General features: G+C 40.1%; 1 protein-coding gene across 5 annotated transcripts in view; it reads right to left on the bottom strand.

The window, feature by feature from the left end:
• ZNF385B (zinc finger protein 385B) overlaps positions 1-24,040 on the bottom strand; it is a 445,753-nt gene that overhangs the window by 2,562 nt on the left and 419,151 nt on the right. For 4 of the 5 annotated variants that reach the window (XM_075608923.1, XM_075608926.1, XM_075608924.1 and 1 more), the window contains 3 exons: positions 8,139-8,378; positions 5,918-6,096; positions 5,245-5,346 (listed from right to left, as the gene is read on the bottom strand). In XM_075608923.1, the coding sequence (XP_075465038.1) occupies positions 5,245-5,346; positions 5,918-6,096; positions 8,139-8,378 (521 nt within the window). The remainder of the gene's footprint in view (positions 1-5,244; positions 5,347-5,917; positions 6,097-8,138; positions 8,379-24,040) is intronic. The other variant, XM_075608925.1, reaches the window with a different exon arrangement.

Below are 24,040 nucleotides of genomic sequence, written 5' to 3'. Positions count from 1 at the left end.
TTGAGATCTTGGGAAAGTATTTAAAAATCCAGAACAGGTACTGTGAGTTACTAAAGTCTGCCGACTGCAAAACCAGAGCAAAATAATTGCACCCCCAAATTCTTTAAAGCAGCCATGCGCGCTGCTGAAGATTTTGATTTATTCCATGAACCAAGGGCTGCTGGTTCCCATAGTCTGGTGCCCAGCAAAAGATATATGCCCCCCTGACCCCTCCCGGACACAAGAAGGCAGCAGAGTCCAGGCTTGTTCCCATGGCTTGAACCCCAACAGATAGAATTACGTCTTGCTACTCGAGAGCCAGGGGGGTTCTCGGACACCATGGGACCACGGATCAGCTCCTGGAGACCCCCTGGTTTAGATTTTTTTAAAAATTGGTTGGGGGTTGTTCGGAGGTTGTTGCTTTATTGATTTTCTTTTACCGATTTGGCACGTTTTCCCTTATTTCTGCAATTGGAACACGATGACACTGAGGAAAGGATATGGAGTGGAAAGAGGACGCAATTCTTCTTTTCACCAATGACCTCAGGAGAAAAGAGAAAGACAAAACATGCAGAATGCCTGCAATAGTGCATTACCCCGGGATATAGATGAAAAAGAGCAATTTATTACAATATAAAAATAACCATTAAAAATGCAATGTTATACATAAAATATATGAGTGCCTCAGCACTAGACCAATAGATTTTCCAACTTGCTCCGCCTTGATAAAAATTGAAATCCTACTCACCAGAAGTGAATAGGACATGTGCACTGGTTTAAAGGTCTTTTCCGCCGGATCAGCCGTTCGCCGTGGGGTGCAATACATCCGCTTCTGAGGGAGGATCAGCTTCTTAACTCGTCAGGGATCGACGAAGAAACACATCATTTGAGGTTTCGAAACGCGTTGGAAGGTTTTCTGGCACCGCAGGGACACCGTAGCAGTGGACATTCACGGGTGACGTCAGCGGAGGAGTTGAAGGAGCGTTGATCGAGTGTTCTCCGGCAGCAATTCTTCACGGAGCTCAGAAGCTGATCCTCCCTCAGAAGCGGATGTATTGCACCCCACGGCGAACGGCTGATCCGGCGGAAAAGACCTTTAATCCAGTGCACATGTCCTATTCAATTCTGGTGAGTAGGATTCCAATTTTTATCAAGGCGGAGCAAGTTGGAAAATCTATTGGTCTAGTGCTGAGGCACTCATATATTTTATGTATAACATTGCATTTTTAATGGTTATTTTTATATTGTAATAAATTGCTCTTTTTCATCTATATCCCTGGGTAATGCACTATTGCAGGCATTCTGCATGTTTTGTCTTTCTCTTTTCTCCTGAGGTCATTGGTGAAAAGAAGAATTGCGTCCTCTTTCCACTCCATATCCTTTCCTCAGTGCCAGAGCAAGTTGCTTTTTTCCACAATTCCAAGTCTGGGTGAAAGATACCAGAACAATCTCTTTAGGCAGCTCCAGGACTACCAATTGGACACTGTATCTAAGGTTGTTTTTATATTATTTGTTTGCATAAGCGCTGGTTTTGCACCTATTTCTTTCACTAAATTGGAACACGATGTTAAATAGAACCCTAATTTTAAGGGGGATATGTATTTTTGCCACTAGGAGTCCCTATAACATCATTAAGTGGGCAAGCCACTGTTAAAAGTTGCATAAAAGTTAGTTTACCCAATTATCGTACATAAATGCAATTGCACATAGGGATAGAATAAGTATTAATCTTGGCTATTTCAGGATTGATGGCAGAATGAAAAACAGTATCGTAACAGGTTACTGTCTTCTATCTATTCTATGTTATTAACTCAAGTTGTACTTCAAGCATGCCATACTCTATCACCAAAAAAAACAAACCAAAAAAATTATTCACATCTAATTTGGGCTAAGTGAGTAACTTACATATTGTTTAGGACACTAAGGAATGGTTCAGTGAGTAAAGGCACTGACTGTGAAAACAATGACAGAGCAAAGGAGCCTGGTTCAAATCCTCATTGTTACCTGATGCAAGTCACTTTACCTCTCTGTGCCTCAGGCACCAAAAACATAGATTGTAAACTCATTTGAGCAGGGACTGTGTGTAACAATCCTGTGTGCTGCATACTGCCAGCTATACTGTAATTGTGAGGCGCTTTGAGTCCCATTTGGAAGAAAAAGCGCAATATGAAATAAAGTTATTGTAGCCATGCTGCTATTCTTGGTTTTCCCATATAATATTCTATCTTTATACTCTACATAAATAGGGCTTTACATTGAGAGTATGCAGACTAGTTTGTGTTATTATTGCTTTATGATACTATATATTAAGGACAGATCTAGTAAATGCATGTTCAGTGCCCATTTAATACTTTAGTCAGTTAGCTACTTCAAAATCGTTCATTGTCCATAACTAGAAATAATGTAACGTATCCTGAACAAAAGGCAAAGTGTATTTGCTATTATTTTGTGATACCCTTAAATGGATCAAAAAAAAGAAATCTGCCTAGATGTAGCGGTGTGCCAAGCTCCTGTCATGCTCTTAAATATATGGAGAAAACTCGACATCAGGGGTGGCCATCTCCAGTCCTCAAGGGCCACCAACAGGCCAGGTATTAGGGATATCCCTGCTTCAGCACAGGTGGCTCAATCAGTGGCTTTGTGCTGAAGCAGGGCTTTCTAATACCTGGCCTGTTGGTGGCCCTTGAGAACTGGAGTTGGCAACTCCTCGTCTACATGGCCCATTCAAAAGCTAGCACACCCTAGCCACTTATCCAGGACCTATACAGCTAATAGCATTTTTCACCAAAACTGCAAAGCCGTTAACATGTTAGCAAAGAAGCAAAATGTGCCACTTCTGACCTTCATAAATAATTTCACATTTAAAAGCATTCCAACTCAGTGCAATTATCTTTTTGGTCTAGCACCGGAGATATATACAGTAGTGGTACGGTATATACTTTTATTGTGCTTGTAACAGTATGACCGATTTGAAGTATAGTGTATCTATGCTGTTAAAGACCTTTACTTTATTTCTAAATGACAGAACTTCTTTCAATATGTCCTCCAATATTACAAGGCTGATTGTATCTTTTCTCATTTTCTTTTAGTAGAGTGTCTAGTTTTGCAAGTGGCTGATTGGAGCACTTGACCCCTGTAGAGAGCAGAAAGGAGTGGCTTCCCTAAGCCACAGCTATCATTGATTCTTGTGCTGGGGCAACACAACATTGAACATTCTGTTCTGAAATTCACTGCAAAAGCCCATCAAGAGTACATTTAAATCAAATTGCAGCGCATCCAGTATGAAATGCATTAGTCTATATTTATGCGACTTAAGTCACCTTATGTTACCTTTTTACAATAAAATCCACTGTGTGTGAACTATAAATATCAGACATGGGTGAGAACTGCTCCCCATAGGAGAGTACCTTTTCCCTGCATGCCAGTGACTTACATATATAGCAAAAATAGAAATGTACCTGCACCAAAGAAAATCTATCTACTAACAATGATACAGTACATATGATAAATGAACCTCAGTGGAGAATAATAATGCTAATAGAGCTTTGAGTGGTTCAGTAATTCCCTCTAGGCAATATAAGCACAAGAAGCCATTGTATTTGGGGTTAATGTTTTCTTATACTGTAGGTAACAATTGTTTAATCTCTCCTTACATTCCCAATGTATTTTTATACAAATTGGATTGGATTCCTTATTTTCATACAAATTCTATTGCTTTATTTTTGGTTGTTCGCAAAGTAATTAAACATACCATTTTTTTTTACATACTATATATACTATATGGTTATTCACTTTATTAAAACCCAAATATTTGTTGCCGTTTCATTCGATTTGGAAGCATAACACTAGAGCTGAAATTTCCCCTGCACCAATATTTTTCCTGGGCTGCAGTCAGAATTTGAAGCACTTATAAAAGTGTCCTTAGTACCAATACATTCTAGAACATAAATAACTATGGAAGGCTCATTTGACCTCATTTGACCTCCTTTTATTTATTGGATGTTCTAAAACACACAATGGGAGGAAGTATTCTTTTAAAACAAATCAAATTTTCCTTAACAAGTGGAACTGTACATTTGTAAACATAGGTACTCTTTACCTCCACATACCATCACATCACTACCGCTAGCTGCAGATTGGCCTTTCCCCACTTCTGCCACGTTTATGTTGTGACATTAAGGGTATAGAATATATGAGTTTATAGATGGCTAACGTATATCTGGTGCTTGTTTTTGTAACACTAAATACCACACGATTGACAGATATCAAGGTACTCTGTCGACTCAAATCAGATTTTTTTTTGTAAATTTCCATTGTGCATTAAATGGTACTTTTTGTAGAGGATCCTACTTCGGGTGAAAGATGAGGTGTATAAAAGCTTGTGAGCGTAACGGAAAAGATATGCTGGTAAAGGTGTGGGCAGAGGGGATACACTTGATAAGTTATATACTGATCAGCTAGTGCTTCAAGATGAGCAAAGCTTTTATTAGGTTTGCAACCAAGAGTTCAGTCTATCAAATTCTGTAAAACAGCTTATCTCAATATACAGATGCAGCAACGAGTATCTGAACACTTGCCTAATCTTGCCAAATCTGGGTCAATCTCCGAGTAATGCTGCAACATTTCTGTGACATTTCTGCAAACAGACTAATGGCCCATCAGATTAACACAGCTGGGGTCCCTGGCAGCCTTATTCAGTTTGAATGGGACTGCCAGGGACCCCCGCTGTGTTAATCCGATGGGCCATTAGTCTGTCTGCAGAAATGTCAAAGAAATGTTGCAGCATTACTGGTGTATTGCCCCAGATTTTCCCAGGCAAGTGTTCGGATACTCGTGGCTGCATCAGTATGGTGATTCCTGGACCATAGACCTACCCTGGGATTCACTAGGCTTCAATGATTGAGGTTAATTCATTCTCCCACCCCCCCATTGTTTTTTTATTACCAGAATTCCCTCATCTCTCTCTTCCCTCAGTCATCATTAGACAACCTGGTTGCTCCACCTTTCCAGATTTCACTGGTTATTAGTGGAAACAAAGATTAACAACATCATTATAATCTGTAATCATTTTTAATTTGCTGTTTTGTCATCAGTTCTTAGAATAGTTTTAACAGAGATACATGTACTGAATTATAATAGTACAATATAGATATAAATAAATAAAAAGGAAACAGTCTGTATATTTACGTAAAAATCATAGCAACTACATGTCCACCATTATTAGAGATGACCATAGTCAATTATAAAATAAAAAAAAGTACTTACTGCTAAAATACTAGGGCTGCGTTGAAGTTTGTTGTATGGGCTGTATTTAGGCTTCATGGGCTTTCCAGCTACTCTGTCCTTGTGTCTTCTGCTGGATATGTGCTGTAATAACAATAAACAAGTCTGGTTAGTTGTTTCTAACACCGCCAGCATGTTTCACCGGTTTAAAGCTGGTGTTCATGCTGCCATTTCTGAGCTGCCACTGAGAAGTGAATATGCTCCGTTACAAAGCAATACTAAGCATATCTACAAGATGCATTTTCATTGTTAAGAAGTAAAGTTCTAAATATAGTACTGGCATCCAACCTTTAATGCAGCTTATTACCCACTCAGTTCCCATCATGTAATCTCAATAACTCTTTACCAAATGGAAAACTATCGTATTCTGGGTAAAAACAATGCAGTACAGTTTAACTTCTCCATTTTCATTTACGGGGCCAAAATCCTTAACCTAGTAGAATAAACTGCTACATGAATGTGCTACATACTTGTGTATACCCAAGACTAAGATTTGGAGACAAACAGGATGATTTAAGGACAAAAATATGCAGAAAATACTATTACCAACAAACTAAATTGTGTATATACAAATATACACATGTATGCGGTTGTCTATATATCTGTAATTATTTAATAAAATGTCATATTTCATGGTCAGTTATTCAATGATTACCTGCTTTAGTTGAATTTCTGAATTCACATGAACATCACAGATTTCACAGTGAAATGTCTTGTTTTGCAGTCCTGAACCTTTGCAACCATTTTGTAGTTTTAGTCGGGATCCAGACCTGGGGTAGGATTTGATGGGACCTGCACCATTTCGTGCTTCAAGCATCGTCTTATGTTTCGTACCTTTGGACAGAGGGATACAGTTGTATTACCTATATTGTTTTTGGAGTGTATTCAATTGTTTGAACTTGCTCTTACCATGAAGTGTTAAGTGTACAGTAAATTGCACTTTGTTCACTGCATATATAGGTATACTAGGCCTAATATATTTTGCTGTGTGTAGATAGTTCTCTTGGGCACAGTGGGTCACTCCTGAGGTTATATGTAAAAGAGAAGAAACAGAGGGGAACACAAATAGTGTAATCAATTCTACAAGAAGAATTCCAATTGTTTGAAGTTATTACACTATTTGTGTTCCCCTTCTGTTTCTTCTCTTTAAGATATAACTTCTGGACTGACCCACTGCACCGAAGAGAACCAGCTACACACAGTGACTGTTTTTGTGGTTCTGAGAAAGCCTTAGGTTTTGTAGGCTGCAACCATTGTCTTCGCCTTTAAGACACCACGTGTATATAATCAATCTTTTGGTATCACCATCATTTAATGAGGGCACTGTTTAGTGTGTAGCGCTATTTGTATGCTTTGTTTCTGTTTGGCTAATATCCTTTGACTGCATTTACATCTCATTTTGAAAGAACCAGTTTATGTACCATCCTGTTACTGCTAGCGAGCCAGAAAGACAATGCAAACTGTCAGAAAGTACAATGACTTTACCTATTTTTAAATTGGGGAATACATTGTTCAGTCGTCAAAGTAACTTAAAAAAAACTGTGGTTTAAAAAAATAAAAATAATCATCAACATTCATTCAACATTACAGTACACTGTTTGAATTGTATTTTAGAAAGTTTTAATCAATATTTATGTCCTAAAAATAGAAAGGTTGTTAAAACGTTCTGAAAGGTAACCATTTTTCTTTAAAAATAAAGTGGAAATTGTAAGTTTGTATATAAATAAGAGAAAAAAAGGCAGAAATGGCGCACTGAGAGACTAATGTTTGTTTAATTATAACCCTTAAGGTATAACATATAAGGTAAAATACAAAAGATCACAATTCATAAATAAATAAACACAACACACAACAAAGTGAAGCTAATAATAATAAATTAACTAAACTAAGCTAACAATTGCCCTTTTAACACGTACGGTGGAAAGCCGGAGAGCCCCAGTGTATGCTACATACAATGGGACAGTGTAACTAATGGGTCTGGACCCGATCCACTCACTTGCAATGCGAAGACACCCTCACTCTCACGGACGCCAACTCAAAAATCTGCAGATTCACAGAGCAGCCTCACGTGACCTCTACGCGTTTCGCACGTAGTGCTTCGTCAGGACATCCTGACATTATAATTAAACGAACATTGGTCTCTCAGTGCGCCTTTTCTGCCTTTTTTCCCTCTTGTTTGTGAGCTCCTGTGTGGGAGCTCACTCCTTCAGGGGGTGTGGAGTCCCTTCGGCAGATGGCAGCAAGAGGGCTAACATCACACAGTGCAAGATATTCTAAAGACAGCGCGGAGCAACAGTTTCCCCTTCATTTGTAAATAAATAGTAGGGGGTAGTGGGTGTAAAAACAATAACTGGTACTAGTACCATCACATGTTTACTGAAAATAGGTTTGTTTTTCTTAACAGATTTTTCACAGCTTACTATTACGACAATGTTTCTCATATATGGACACGTGACGTAATAGGAATTGTTTCGGGCTATTTTGTACTTCCAGGGCAATATTACAAAGTGTTATAGAATCAGCACCATTTTTCAAATTAAATATGAACCAGTTTAAAATAGTTGATATGATGTTATATAACTGATACAATGTTATATAACTGAATGCTTTAAATGTATAGCTTTGTTAATATGTTACCAGTTGTATCTGTCCACACAGCTTTTGTATCAGTTTAACCAACACCATTCTCACTAAAGCCACTCTCTAAATGTAGTGTTACGAACAATTGAATATACTTCTGTAATACAGACACTAATTACTTTTTTGTAAAATAATATTACAGCTGTAATGGATTTTTCTGCTAAACATACCATTTTCAGTGTTTGCGTTTTGAGTGTGAAATATTACAGTACTGCAGAACCAACAATATTGAATACCTGTGTTGTGTGCTTCTAGCTGCGATAAGGAGTTCACAGCTACTTTGCATAGTGAACAGTACAGTAGTTTCTTGGCTTTCTCTTCTTCTGATTCAGAAGCTGTGTTTGTGGTGCCATTTGTGCTCTTGAACAGTGCTGCTGGTATCACCGCAGATAAAGTAACCTCAGAATTGGAAATGAATGAGCTTATTTCCATCCTGTGGCTAACTGAACTGCTGGCATTCAATTTTCCCTCATCATCTGAAAAAATAAATAAACATTTACCACTGCAGACATGGTTCACTAAATAATTTGCAAAAACGCAACAGGTTTTTGTATTATGGTGCGATGTTAGACATTTGAAGCCAATTATTGGAGGAGTCAGAATGCCATGAATTGTCCTAAAAAGAAAGCTGTCTGTTGATGCTTATTCAGCTATCAATACAAACAAGAGGGGGCACTAGTACAAATTGCACTGATTATTTTCTGTGGTAAATAAATATACTCAAATGCACTAACACCACTGCCAGATTCAGTAGTTGACTATTTGATGGTAAAAATGCACAATATTTTACATCTGTTACCCTACAGTGACTAAACTAATTTTCTGTAGAAATAAGACAAACCTGTCAAATAACTCCTTCTAAACCATGTGATTATGATCGAAATGTAGCTTTGTATTCCTATTTGTTGATGGCAATATTAGCAATTGTGGTATAATAAATGAAGATCTGTAAATACATCAGCCTAGATATGATCACATTATTGAATGGGGGGCAGGCATGATTACATGCATTAAAAAAGTAAGTTGAATGTGCCTAATTTGTGATTATCATGTTTTGTTTTGTTTTTGCATGGTAAATTAGGGCAGAGTCCTCTGAAAAGACTATAAGCAAAATCAAAGGTAAAAGGCCCAACACCAACTGTAAAATGGGATAATGTAGGTAACACTTTTTACCATTAGTAATATTTGATACATAACTCATTAAACGTGCAGGTACAACATCAATGTGTGGAAGTCTATATACTGGTATGGGTGTTGTGACAAGGCAGAGTCAGGATTCCTCGGTCACCTCTTCCTATATGGGTGGTCGCTGGTAATGCAGTAATTGGGATATGGGAATATCACTCCAACAGTTTTATTAGTAGGTAACATAAATTGGCACCTGGCACTTTAAAGCAGCACTCCAGGTTGTAATTTATGCTTTTTATTTTTTACCTTACCCATTTCCTCCATAGAAGGTGCTGGTATCTCCATGTTTAAATGTCCCTAATCATATGGGCCAATAGGAAGTCTCAAGGGATGACATCACAGCTTCCTATTGGCTGGCAAGAAGCGGCACATTTAAGCCGCCATTATGTTAGCCCCCACAAGCCCCATCAGGAGCTCCTATCTGCAGAGATACTGAGGGGATACTATCCCCTACAGAGGTAAGTGTCTTGGGAAGCAGGGGACCCTCGAAAGCTGAAATTAACACAGCTCAGCTCTGGAGACCTCTCTGCGTTAATCCTATAACTAAAATGAATTTAAAAAGCAGCCTAGATTGCTGCTTTAAAGCTACAGTTCAAGCAATATCCCATATGTGTGTTTTGTTTTTGTTTTAAATAAATCAATTCTGTACTATGAGAAAATACTTGTACCATTTTTTGGAAATCAACCTACAATTTTTAAAGAGATTTTTTACTGTATTCTAATGTAACAGGCATTTTTGTTTATATAGAAACCTTTTACAATGTCACATCCCCTTCCTCTTCTGAAACAGGCTCTGGCACATCCCTTTTTGAGCCCTGCCCTCTCTCTAGCAGTGCACCAATTGTATCTAGTGACTGCCTGGTCACGTGATCTTCCACACAGAACTTTGCATCTTGGATCTTCTTCTGCTGCGCTGACAGAGTTTTAGTGAACCCCTAAGCCGAATCTTCTCTGATCGATCAGCAACTTCGCAAAAAAACATTTTTTTTTAAATGGCAGCTTTAACCGCTGCTTTAAGAGAAATCAAATTATAAAATAAAAAAACCCTCTTGGAGCACCGCCTAAGTACTGACTGCTGGTCTGCCTCATCAGCCTACAACTTAGGCTAAGGCCCCGCTCCCTCAGTCAGCGCGCCCGCACTGCAGACAGGCAGGGCGCTGACAGACACAGACCGCGATATGCGGTCTGTAGGGAGCGGGAGCGGGAGGGTGGCAGGAGTGGGAGGGGGGGCGTGGTTTGAGCGGAGGGACCCGCTACTCCTCCCCCTCCCTCCACGGGCTCGGGCTGCAGGAGGGAGCTGCTGCGGGCTGCTGGAAGGTAAGCAGCTCCCTCCCCCTTCTGCCACAAACGACACACACATACACCCCTACCTTGTGTAGGAAGCTGCCTGATGACAGCTCCCGCTCCCACCGCTGATTGGCTCATCAGCGCACCACGTGACGCGTCACCGCTCGGGATCACAATTTTCTTGAATCCCCTGGTGGCTGACACGTCACAGCGCGTAGTGAGCCAGCAGCGAGGGGGGACCGGGACCTGCTCGGGAGGATTCCCCTGCTGGTCGGGAACGCTCATGCGGCTGCCCGCGCCACTGGGCGCAGCGGGTCCCAGCCCTAATTCCCAGGTCAAGCTAAACCAGTCTCTTCCAGCTTAATGCTGCAGTGTCTGCAAAGTGGTAGCTTCTTCAAACATAGGGTATATTGAAACAGGGCTTTTCCTTCCTGATTCTGGATGCTTCATGAAACATCTCATCCACACACTAGTCTCAATAAAGCTCTGCTCAGTCTGGTTTCTATACAGTGTTTTGGAAACATGGGCTGCATAGAAATCAGCCAGGATTTCTTCTTTTTAGTGCCAGCCTGTGTCCTTCCAGCTGGGACTGCCACAGTGTCCATATTTGGCAGTAAATATTCCATATAATTCACATCTGCACAGCGTGACTTTGGAATTCTGTGCTTTAGGAAATATGAGTCCACAACCATGTTTGAATTAATTGAGAGTATTTTGTGGAAATAATACAATTAATACATTCATTTAAATTATAAAGCAGATATTAGGAATAGCAAGAAAAAGGTTTTGCTAAATAGACTTTGAATTTTGAAATTGCAATTCCGCATAGGACTAAATTTATCTAATAATCGCAGAGATGTTTGGTTGGTTAAAACCAGGCAAATGATGCCTTTAAAAAAACAAAAAAAAAACAAACAGTCGTAATTGTTCTTAAATCCTTTGTGAGAATGTACCTTTTCTAATGTGAAGATGAGAGGAGCTTTTACTGCCTTAGGCCTCGGCCAAGCTCCCCGCTAGCGTGCTGAGAAGCGCTGAGGCTCAGGGAAAGCGGGTGCTTTCCCTGGCCATAGACAGCGTGCCGTCAGGGGGCGTGTTGGGGGCGGGCCAGTGACGTCACGGAGCTGGTTCGCCCTCATTGGGTGAACCGCTCACGTGACTGGCCCTGCGCTCCGGCAAGCGCTTGAATTTAAAAATTACCTTAGACCTACGCTTCCGCAAGCCCCTACTAAAGCCGCTCTCATTGTGGCTGTAGGGGCTCACAGGTAAGTGCAAGCACGCCTCAGCACGGCTCAACGCGTAAGCGCTGACCATGGCCGAGGCCTTAGTCTCTGCTTCAGACATGGAGTGAGTATCTAAAGTCGATTCCCATATTACTGGAGTAGATTGAAATGACCCTTGCCCTCATTGAGAGTAAGAATACTGTGCAGTAAATAGTTTAAGACAGGGGTTCTCAACTCCAGTCCTCGAGACCCCCCGCCATCAGGCCAGGTTTTCAGGATATCCCTGCTTCAGCACAGGTGGCAGAATCAGTGGCTCAGACTGAGCCACCTATGCTGAATCAGGGATATCCTGAAAACCTGACCTGTTGGGAGGTCTTGAGGACTGGAGTTGGGAGCCCCTGTATTAAGTAAATAGTACATTCCATTTTACCTTGTGGTATCATGTCATTCTGTATAAACCAATTACCTGCAGGATGGTTGTGACATCTCTAATACAGAGTGCCTTTCCTGGTAATGTACAGGTTAATAAAGGCTTAAATCAGACTTAGAACTTTGCAACTAATATTGACAGATTTACTATAAATCATTCTTCCTGTTATTACACAGGTTATTAAGAATTTATATTAGCGTTAGGGACCCCTGAATTGTGGTCTGCCGTGACGTTGGCTCAGGGGCTTACAACAATTTTGGCCAAAAATGTCAAACTAAAAGACCATTTTACTTAATAGATATTTATACATATATATTTAGGCACTGTACCGTATATGATTTTCACTGGATGTGCTAAAACTGAGCTTTGTCTGTGTTTTATGTGCTGTCTCTGGTTTTAAACCAATTACCGCCCTTATGTAATGATGCGTTATGTCTGAACCATCTCAGTTTGTGTAAAGTCTACCAGCTCTCTGGCTTGATTGAGATAGGATTCCACACCACAGGCAATCTTATTTACAATTCATTAACACAGCACAATGAACGCAGATAAAGAACCATATCCAGTGTCACAGTCACCAAACACCACCTGGGTATGACAGTAATTGAGGCTTAGTACTGCATATCTAATACAAATCACTCACTAATCATCTGTCTCAGTAGAGCTTCAGTGACTTCCACTAGCAGGGAAATACCAATGGGTAAAGTATTAAGGCCCTTATTCACTTATCTCATCTCCTATTCATTCTAATGTCTACCACCATTCCTGCCCCATTCCCTCTCTCCCCTCCCCATTCCCTCTCTTCCATCCCCACTCTCCCTCTGCCCCGAACAACCTACGTCCCCCCTGAACAGTCAAAGCTCTGCCCACTCTCCCTGACCGGCCAAACAGCCCCCCTCCCATTCTCACTCTCCCTTCCGGCTAATCAAGCTCTGGGCTGCATCTATACAAATATATTTGGGGACAGTACAAGGAGCTTTCAAAAGAACTATTCATCCCAAGGGCAGTACAAAGGACACATGGTCTTCCCTTAAGGTTGGAGGAAAACAGATTTCACCAGCAACAAAGGAAAGTAGAAAGGGCAGTTAAAATGTGGAATTCATTACCCATGGAGACCGTGATGGCAGATACAATAGATTTGTTAAAAAAAGGTTGGACATCTTTTTAGGAAGGAAAGGTATACAGGGATATACCAAATAAGTCAATATGGGAAGGATGTTGATCCAGGGATTAATCCGATTGCCAATATTTGGAGTCAAGAAGGAATTTATTTTTCCCCTTATGAGATATCATTAGATGATATGTCACTGGGGTTTTTTGTTTGCCTTCCTCTGGATCAATAAGTATAGATATAGGATAAAGTATCTGTTGTCTAAATTTAGCAAAGGTTGAACTTGATGGACGCATGTCTTTTTTCAACCTCATCTACTATCTAACTATGAGAGGGTTACTTGGGCCGCATGTAACCCGCGTGTCACGTGTTTGACAGCCCAGCTGTACAGTATTTGCTCACTGATAATTACACATTTGAGTTATAATCTCCAAGGAAGAAGAAAACAAGCCGTTAAATCGAAATCACATTTTTACAACAAAAAGTTTTCCATAGAAATACTTGTTGGCATTTCTAAACGTAGTGGCCACTGCAATAAGGAACTACTGTACAGAATGCATGTGGGCTTATCAAGCCATACAGCACTCCTATAAACTTATTTTCAAATAATCATCATGCATTTTCCCCCAAATAATGTTACCTAACCTAAAGCCCATGAGCATGTTGCAATTTCAAATAAATACACATTACAAACTGAATAACTCCGCCAGTGAGCAGGCATCATCCTCTGCTGCTGGAATAGCTGATGCCACAGATTCGCAGCCTCAAATTAACTGAGGAAGAGCTGGAGATTTTGATAAATGGAGTGGTGGACAACCACTCCCAATTACTAGAGGCTTTACGCTCCTGCCCCAGCACCGTGGAGAAGCAGCACATTTGGGGAAACATCCTCACCCGCATTAATGCCCTGGGGAACACGGTCTGCAACATCGACATGTTGAAGAAGCGCTGAGCAGACAGCAAGTGTCAAGTAAAGCGCAAGCTAGCTGACCATGCTACCCAAGCGAGGAACATGGAAGGGGAAGGATCCGGCGCCACAGCCTGTCACAAACAGTTTGTGACAGGCTGTGGCGCCGGATCCTTCCCCTTCCATGTTCTATCTACAGAAGGCTGCACGCCCAGAATCGGAGCCCAGAGGAGAGCAGGGCCGAGGTCTGTGAGCTTACATAGGTAAGGTTTCCCTTTCCTGCTCTGACCTATCTTCAGGTCCGTGTATACTCTCCTTCTCCATTCTATGTGACCTATATTGACACCCCAGGGTGCTGGAACTAACTGCCAGAGCGCAGGACAGACTTTCTTATTTCCCAAGCGAGGAAGACAGGAGGCGGACCACCTGCTCCCCTGCACCTCACCCCTATAGAGGAGTGATTCCCACCTCCCAGGTAGTGGGTCTTCATGGACTGGTGGACACGGAGGATCTCGAGAGACCTGGTAAGTGAAAATATAATACATATATTATACCTATCTCATGTATTAATGTCACTTTATAAACAACCTTGAACATCAGAACAAAGATTACTGTTATTTGCATTGCATTGCACTCACACATACAAGTGAGGAGTACTTGGCTAAATAATGTATGTGACATGATTACATGTGTGCCCTCATAAGTTTAGAAAACACTATAGGCCATGCCTTACACATTGCAGTATAGTAGCAATCAATATAAAGTTATCCATTGCCTATTTGATGGCCATGTAACTGCTCACTAATCGCAATAACACTAGTTTAATCAACACTTAAAGAGTCTTATTGATTATCTCGAAGTTCCTGTTAAACCTGATTAATCATCTTTAGAAAGTTATCTAAGCACAGACTGTACCCTGCACTTATTTTCCAAGATTCACCATCAGAAACCTGCTTATAGTCTTAAGGTTCACTGATGAATCTGTATGTATACCATACCATGCCAGAATCAAACCCATGAACCTTCATACACTAGTAGCGATTCTCTACCTGCTACACCATAGGATTGGTGTGATGTAAGGCTATGATAATCATGGTCTGGATGTGAGTAACGGCAGGTTTTGTAGTGAAGTACAGGCAGTCCTCGTTTTACAACGCTTCGCTTTACAACGAATGGCTTATCCAACGCTATGCAATGCATACCTATATTCATTTTTACAACGCCAAAATGGCTTATCCAACGCTCTTAAGACGCTTTGCAACGTTGTGTACTGTATGTGTGTATATATATACACATTCACATAAACAACGTTGCAAAGCGTCGTAAGAGCGTATATATATAATATTATACTATATAATATTATATTATACTATATAATATATTATTTATTATGTTATATTATATACACTATATAATTTATGTGTGTGCTGCATATCTTATTGCCGGCATAAAATATTTGGTGTATTTTAGTGTTAAAAATGCCTTCAGGAACGGAACCTTTCATTTAAACAGTGTTCCTATGGGAAAATGTGTTTCGCTTTACAACGTTTCGCTTTACAACGCCATTTTGAGTAACGCATTGTGTCGGATAACCGAGGACTGCCTGTAATTATCGTAGCGTTATTTGCATGAACTTTGCAGGTTATCGGCTCATTAGCATAGGAGAAAGCAAGACGTCCATTAAAAATTAACTATCTGATATTTTTCATGTTAACGCAAGGACTTCGTAATGCTAATCACCTTTGTGGATATGCGTTACGACTTATCGTCACGATAACCCAATTTAACGTATTGATAAACATTTAATGGACCTTTTAGGATCTACCCCATAGAGTGCATTCTGAGGAGCAACCAGTGGAGTACCGCATGGATTTTTACTTGGGCTAGTGCTCTTTAATATCTTCAGTAGTGACATTACAAAATGACTTCAAGGAAAACTATGCCTTTTTGCCAATGACACAAAGATATTCAACAGGGTTGATATCACGGGAGGGTCAATTTTTTTTTTTTTAGAATGTAGGTAGATTAAAGGCATGGTCAAGAGTGTGTTAACTACAATATGATGCCACAAAATGCCAAATCAAGCAAACAGGCCACAAAAATCCAAAGGCAGAATACAGAACTAATGGAACTATAATGTCAACCAGTATAGAGGATAGCGACCTGGATGTAAGGTACATGAGGCAAGCAATGTTATAAAGCAACGGAGAAAGGCAGTAGTATCCTAGGTTGTACAGGAAGAGGTATTAGCAGCAAACAAGAGATACTTCGCTATAGATCATTGGTAAGAGTTCTACTGGAGCATTGCGTTCAGTCTGTACCACTGAAAAGACAAACTAATGAGAGATTGTGCAAAAAAGACAATCGTCTAAAATGGTGCACGCTCTACATAATAAAACTTGGAAAGACTCAATATATACAACTTCTAGAAGAGACGGGAGAGAGGTATGATAGAAACTTTCAAGTATATAAAGGATGTTAAGAAGATACAGGATGGAAGCATATTTCAGATAAACATGAGTGTTAGAACAAGAGGCCGTGCTCATGAAGCTGGAGGTTGGCCGGCTGAAGGGAAATGTGAGGAAGTACTTGATGGAAAGGGTGGTGAATTTGTTGAATAGCCTCCCAACAGAAGCTAGTACAATAAGGGAATTCCGAAATGCTTGGGATAGACATAGGGAATCGAGTTTTTATAATAGAGCGAAAAATTGGCAGACTAGGTGGTTCTTACTGTATCTGCTGTCAGTTTCTATGAAATATATCCAATCGATACATAATTGTATACTTTCCATGTTGTTTGGTTTATCTCTCAAAGCATGTGAGAAACAAAAAAAAATTACAAAACAGCCAATTGGGATGTTCAATAAACAGATAAAAATGGAGATGAATATGGGAAAGACAGAAGTGGAGCTAATTTGGGGAATTAGTTTCAATAATGCTCAGATGAAAATGGAAACTTTGTGTCCAATAACAATATTGCATGGGTGCTTTCTGATAATAGAAGTACAGTAGTGTTCTTAGCTACCAACTGATTTTGATCCAGTGGATGTTTCAAGCTGTAGTGCAGTAGTTTTCCTTCTAAAAGGAATACAACTTTCAGTAGCAGAATGTTATGTGAGCATTACACTATGATTTATTTTTAGATTGCCTTAGCATGCGGCATGTACAGTAACATGCAATTATGCTACAATAAAGCTTTACATTGTGCGGTTTACTATAAAAAAATAAAGGGGAAAAAAACTGCGGTTGCTAGTGTCTGACTTTTGACCATATAATAAGACCAAGGACAAGCCATATTTAATATAAATACAGGTAAGTCAATGATACTGGATAATATCCCAAACAGATGCAATATTGAGGTATTCGAAATCAGGGTTAGCTTCACTATGTATTACCAACCATCTACTCTAAGTAGGTTCAGTAAAATGTCATAACACACAATGGCCGTGTAGGAGACATGTGCAGAGGTACAATCAGGGAGAAAGATTTGGGGAAAATAAACCATGGCTTTTATTCAGCCCGTAGCTTTAAACAATACAGTTTAAGGAAGCACACAAATAAATAAACAGCCTATCACATTGTAAGGGTTAAATCACTCTCCCAGCACTTATTAGGGCTGCCACCACTCCAGGTTTGACCCCGAGATTGCGGGTTTTGGGCACTCATAATTTAGCTGAAAAATCTCCGTCTAGCGGCGGCATCTCCCAGCATCTCGCCCTGCAAATCCTGTCAACATGGCTGCGTGACATCAAACGGCGCCACGTTGCCATGACAGGAGATGCCGCCGCAGGTTAGATAAATTAATGTCAAAATATTTCTTACAAAAAGTTTCCAGGTTAGCCTTCAATAGAAGGTGGCAACCCTAGTCTCTATCTGCAGGGCTGGGAGGATAGGCCTCTTGCCAACCTATGACTCCAAAGTCCAAAGAGGTGCCTTTAAGCAGGGGGCTCTATCAGTCTCTGGGTTGTGTCCATTGTGGGCCACCCTCTGGGGGATTCCAGGGTCCGACACTCCCTGGATGTAGAGGGTCTGGTTTTTGAGTATCTTGCTGGCGGCACAGTCCTTCTGTGCTCAAGACAACTGTTCATGCGAGTCTCTTGCTGGCAAAACATTTCCTCTGTGCTCAACAGATCCCCTGCAGTTCAAGCAAGATGCTTTTCTATCTGTCTGATGAGCCAGGTGGAGACTGGTTAATTGTCTGTAGCTGCAATTAACCAGCTTTCTGCTGGATTTCTCGGATCAATACAGGCTTTCTATTGGAGCCCTTTTAGACAGGGGTTCTGCCCTGTCAGAGGCCGGGATTTATCAAAGCACAATCCGCACCCGAATCAGCGATATCTGCCATTTGCTTTAATGGCAGATATTGCAAATTCTGACGTGATACTGCTGCGGCCAGCTTAATTCTAACATTTACCCGTAATTTTCCGGGGCTTTTTTTGGCTGGCGCCGAACTTGGCCGCACGCCAGCCGCATCTTCCCTTCCTCCTTTCCTCCGGTCCGCGACCCCCTGGCTGCTCCGCCTCTGCTTCCCCTGATCCCCCACACATACAGCACGTGTGATCCCCACTACCCAACGCGTCACGGATGCCTTCGGGATGCCGGCGGAACCGTGGCACGCGTGACCGGCTCACCAACGGAGGCACCAGTGACGCGCGGCCACGCGACACGCATCGGGAAAAAAACGCGCCTGCACGCACTTTGATTACTCCTGGCCAATGGCCCTTTTGCACCTGTATTTAACTTTGGTACACCACTTGGTGCTTCCAATGTTAGCTTTAGAAGCCAGATATCTAGGGTAATATGTATAAAGACAATGTATTGTAGAAATACAGCTTTGCCTTCATTTGAGTATACCATATACTTAATTTGAGTATACCATATACTTAATTTGAGTATACCTTAAAATGTATGAGATTTGATTCTGATCTGTTGAGAAAAGCGGCTACCACTATCGCAGAGCTGGGCTATTCAATGACAAAGGAAAACAACACCATTTACAGACAGAATCTTATTGCGATATTTTGTTTGGAAAGTCTCCGAAAACAGCATGGGAGAGAGAGCGCTAGAGAGACACTCATTAAGTAGAGATCCTATTCACTTATATATCACCAAATATTTTAGTGCCGACGATTATTCTAAAACAAACCTGGGGCAATCTCCAAAAAGACCCAGGTACATGCTGGGTACATGCTGGGTACATGCTGCAACATTTCACACATTTCTGCAGACAGACTAATGGCCCATCGGATTAACAGCGGGGGTCCCTGGCAGTCCCATTCATACTGAATGGGACTGCCAGGAACCCCTGCTGTGTTAATCCGATAGGCCATTAGCCTCTGCAGAAATGTCACTGAAATGTACCCAGCATGTAAACTGGCTAGTTTAAGGCAAGTTTTAGAATACTCGTTGGCTCGTCTGTAGATTAACCAACACTCCTCTCCTTTTCTCTAGCTTGGTGTACCGAGATCACTTTTGGCTATATGGCAACCTGCAGTTTAATGAACAGCCAGTGAATATGTCATTTTGCCTCATTTACATATCCAATTTGCAAATAGCAAAGAATTGCACTGCTCAAATCAAATTGTCAAGAAATCAATTCTTGCATTGTTTGGACATACAATAAGGACTAAAGCGTGGAGTCATCAAAGCACAAATTGTGCCATACCTGCCATAAAAGTCAATCATAGATATCGCCAATTTGAGCGTAATAATGGGACCAAGTTTTGAAGACTCTCCTTTTGTCTCTGAGTAGGAATTCTGTTTTTGGTGTGTAGCAGGTACAAGCCTGTTTACAACAGCTAGATCTGTTGGGTGTAGGCCAAGTAGTGGTCAATCCTTGCCTGGAGGAAGGCAGGACTTCTAACGAGGCCAGCTGAGCCTAGAAAGGGGTTTAAAAGACAGGAAAGGTAACTGTTTCACCCTGATCGGCGTAGTGACCACACGTGCATGTTCCTGACCACTAGGGACACCTGTTCTGTATAGACGTATATGGAAATCATACACGGGAGAAGTTGGCCTATGGCCTAGAAAAAGCCTATACTTTATGTTGCAGAACTTGGGCTAGGAATTGCCTATATTTTATGTTGTTGAAAACGGCTGAATAAAAACTACATTATTTCCCCCAAAACAAGTCTCCTGTCTTCATCTCAGCATGCATCATCTAACATGTGGTGATAGAAGTGGGATGCTAGAGGTGGCTCTTGGATTTTTTTTGCAACAATTCCTGCGAACAACTTGTGGAACAGGAGTAAGACGCTTCAGAGGCTGGCCTACGAAAGCAAATACAGGAAAAGTATTGATGCCATAGAGCCTCTGGAGATCAGCGGAAGAAACACATGTAGAGGACACAAGAATAGAGAGCCACAAATCCTGGCAGAAAAACAAGGTACACTACTACTGGATAAAGCAACAAACCCTCCAGTCTCTCTGGGGGGACTCCTACAGATGATGATCCACAACCAAACAGAAACCCTATCAGCAGTTTGGTGGTAAGGGGTCCCTCTCCAGGGTTCCTACTTACATTAAGGACTACAAGTATCTGCATTAGCTAGGATCAGTTATCAGCCATAACCTAGTGCTACCTGATTTAATCCAGCTGTTCCATAACATTTGGTCCTATTAGCACCCCTGTGTGTGCCACAGTACACTTCTCTGTGGCAGCACTTTGTGTGCATGTTCCAACCAAACAACTATCAGTAGTTTGGTGGTAAGGTGTCCCTATATAGAGTTCCTCTTACATAGTGGATCATTCAGCTATTATCTTGGACATCAGGCCATATATCCTGTTTTTTTCATGACACTATATGGGCACTACCATCCACACTATCTAAGTGTTTACTATATCTAGTAACAGATATATATATATATATATATATATATATATATATATATATATATATATATATATATATATAAGCCACTGTATCACTAGTACCAATAGCTACACTTACCCACACCTCTTCGGTTCTTTTAATTGTTTTTATTTGTTTTGTGTCTTGTTTTTGTGGAGTCCAAACAGTTATATTTTTAATTACCTTAATAAAGATTATGTTTTAATTAGGGTGTTAATCCTCTCTCTGTGCCATGTTAAAGGGATTCTTCTCTATCTTAGACTGTCAATGATCCACAAGAAGTACAGAATCTGGAAGTGAATCCTGCCCTACCACGTGCGCAAAAGAACTTGGGCTAGGAAAAGCCTATATTTTAGGTTGCTGAAAACAGCTGACTAAAAGACATCATTATTTTACCCAAAACAAGTCTCCTGCCTTCACCTCAGCATGCATCGCCTACAAGGTGTTTATCTTTTTGTCAAATCTATGTTTTGTGGTGGTTCCATTTTTATTTTAAACAAAATCAGCGGTAACCATGAAGAAGCATTTACACATTTAATATGGTGTTTATCGGTGCCCTTTTTTTTTTTTTTTATATAGTTTCCATACTGTCTTGTGTTGTCTGTGTCTGGGCTACTACAAGAGGTGAAATGCATTAGGAAATGATGCTTAATTTCTGTTTTTATTTCTCGTTTTTTTTACCAGAAGTGCTAACTAACTGGCCTGTGGTATTTTTCTGATGTTTTTCTGTCAAAACCTGAAAAATCTGAGTCACTATAGCACTGTAGCACTGTACTGTACATAGGCTAAAATTCATAGCACAAAAATGGTAGTTGACATGTAAAAAGAAGTACAACTTGAAGATGGTATAATTAATTATATTGCTAATAATTGTTTACTGTAATTTCACACATATACTGAAAGTGCAAAGCAATATTGTACAAAGATAAAACATTATTTAAAACAAGTAAACATGGTTAGGAGTAAAACACAGATAAACATGTAGCATGTTTAGAGCAATGGAGGTTATTTATCAAACTATCCAGGCAACAAAAACGGGGGGAAACTGTACCTGGTTTATCAAATAAAAGGAATCCCCAGTTTTACAGCTTGGAGAACTAAAATAGACCAGTATATCCACCATCGTTTTCCATTCTAAACGTTGATTTTTTTTTTTAGAAATAAAGCACTGCTTAAACAACTTAACTAAATTGAAGATCAAATTACTAAAGCAATACTTTCTTCAAGGCCTACATTAGTGAACTGTGACCATATAGTGCAGCCATACTGTGATCTGTCAATAAGCCACAAATATACAATTGCTGAGAAAGGTAGGTTTAATCATTGTGAGCTTTTTGGTTCTGTCAGGAGAGGACAGTGCACATGTTGTTACCGAGTTCTCATTGAGTTATCACAGTGTATACACGAACAGGTGTGATCGTTTATTGTATTAGCTGCATGAGTTGTGCCATCTCTTCCGTAAAGAAAGTGTGCTGCCTCCTGCCTTATAAAGCAAACTTGTAAAATCTGCAATGAGTCACATTATGAACAGGTCATAATTAACCAGATAATTTCTTCTTTAAATTAGGACTATTTCTTTGAGGTGGAAATGTGCTGAAATGTGCAATTATACTCAGTTAAAGTTAAATACATGTTATTGATACTTCGATATCTATATTTTACAGATTTCCATCGTTAAAAAAAAAACCCATCAATGTTGTACTGGATACTGTACATTCCAGTATCAGCTGTTGCATTTTAATATTCCAGTAAATAGCAATAAAGTAATATCATGTAGTTGTTGATGTTGACATATGGCGGGGGGACTATGTACTAAGATTATATTTGAAAACATTTTGTGCATCAAAGTTTCAGTGCTAAAAATTATGCATCATATATACTGTATGAAGCCTTCATACAAGATGCATAATTTATTGTGTGAAAGTTTTTTTTTTTAAGCATTCCTCATGTTGAATACCTGATTGATAAAATGTAAATTAAAATTAAATATAGGGTTTTTTTTATAGCTGGTTGTAGTAAGTATCAGTTATCAGTGTAATATTATTTATATTAGCCACATTGTGAAAATTGTGAAAAAACAGAACAGGAGTGACCAACTATTTTTAGGGTTTACATCAAGTTGAACTTGGCGGGCGATTTCGATGCACTTCTGATTGATTTTGTGCCGTACAGAAACATCATTTTTTTTATACATACTATCTAATCTATGAGCCAAACACAGTCCATTCCTGTGCGTAAAAACAATTTAAAAAAAAAAGTATTTTTGATGCAACTAGCACAGATGAAGGCATTATAGCCCAATACGTAGGTGCACACAATTCTGTGTCAAAAAAGCCCTTTGCGACACTTGGCCCCTTACAGTAGGTCAATTCAACCTTTAGAAAGGGATTATATTTATATTGATGCAGAAAACACACTGACAATTAATAACTGGTCGTATGTTTAAATATGACCTGAAAATCCATTAATTTTGGTCAAATTTAACAAAAGTGGGTTCGCAAATTTACTTTCTGCGAAAAATCCAAAAATGTTGGATTTAACTTTAACCACAAATTTCTAGTAACATTCTCATATAAATAACCATATTTACATATTTAAGTCTGCTTATTTCCCAGGTATCACAGGTGTGTTAACCTTTCTATCTCCAAATACCTGTATCTTATCCCCAACTACACTATGGGCCTCATGCAGAGAGCAGCGCTATGAACAATCTCACCATTTTCCGGCGAAAATCGCGCTAAAAACAGCCGAAAATGGCGAGTTTGGAAAAAAGCGCCATTTTTTTTTTCCAATTGAAAATCTCGCCGCGCGGCTTGCGAGAAACTACATCTCGCCAGTCTGAAAAATATCCAAATTCAGAAAGGCGCGCTTGCCATCTAGCGGCTGTTTTTGGCGCGATTTTCGTCAATTTTCTCCGCCAACTAAAGTTGGCAAGAAGCCGGCTAGAGGGGGGAAAAAAATGCGCGATTTTTTTTTCTCTCCCTTTCAGCTGCGCGAATCTCCTCCTTTACAATTCTCCACATGCAGTAATGCTAAAAATAGCGGATTTCGCCCATTTCTGCATATGGAGAATAAAACTCTCCATTAAAGCTACTTTTTCTGAAACTCTCCAATTTATTCTAGCGCTGCTCTCTGCATAGGCCC

This window comes from Ascaphus truei, chromosome 7 (genome assembly GCF_040206685.1).
Source record: "Ascaphus truei isolate aAscTru1 chromosome 7, aAscTru1.hap1, whole genome shotgun sequence".
Lineage (NCBI taxonomy): Eukaryota > Metazoa > Chordata > Amphibia > Anura > Ascaphidae > Ascaphus > Ascaphus truei.
This window is presented reverse-complemented; position numbering and strand designations above follow the sequence as displayed.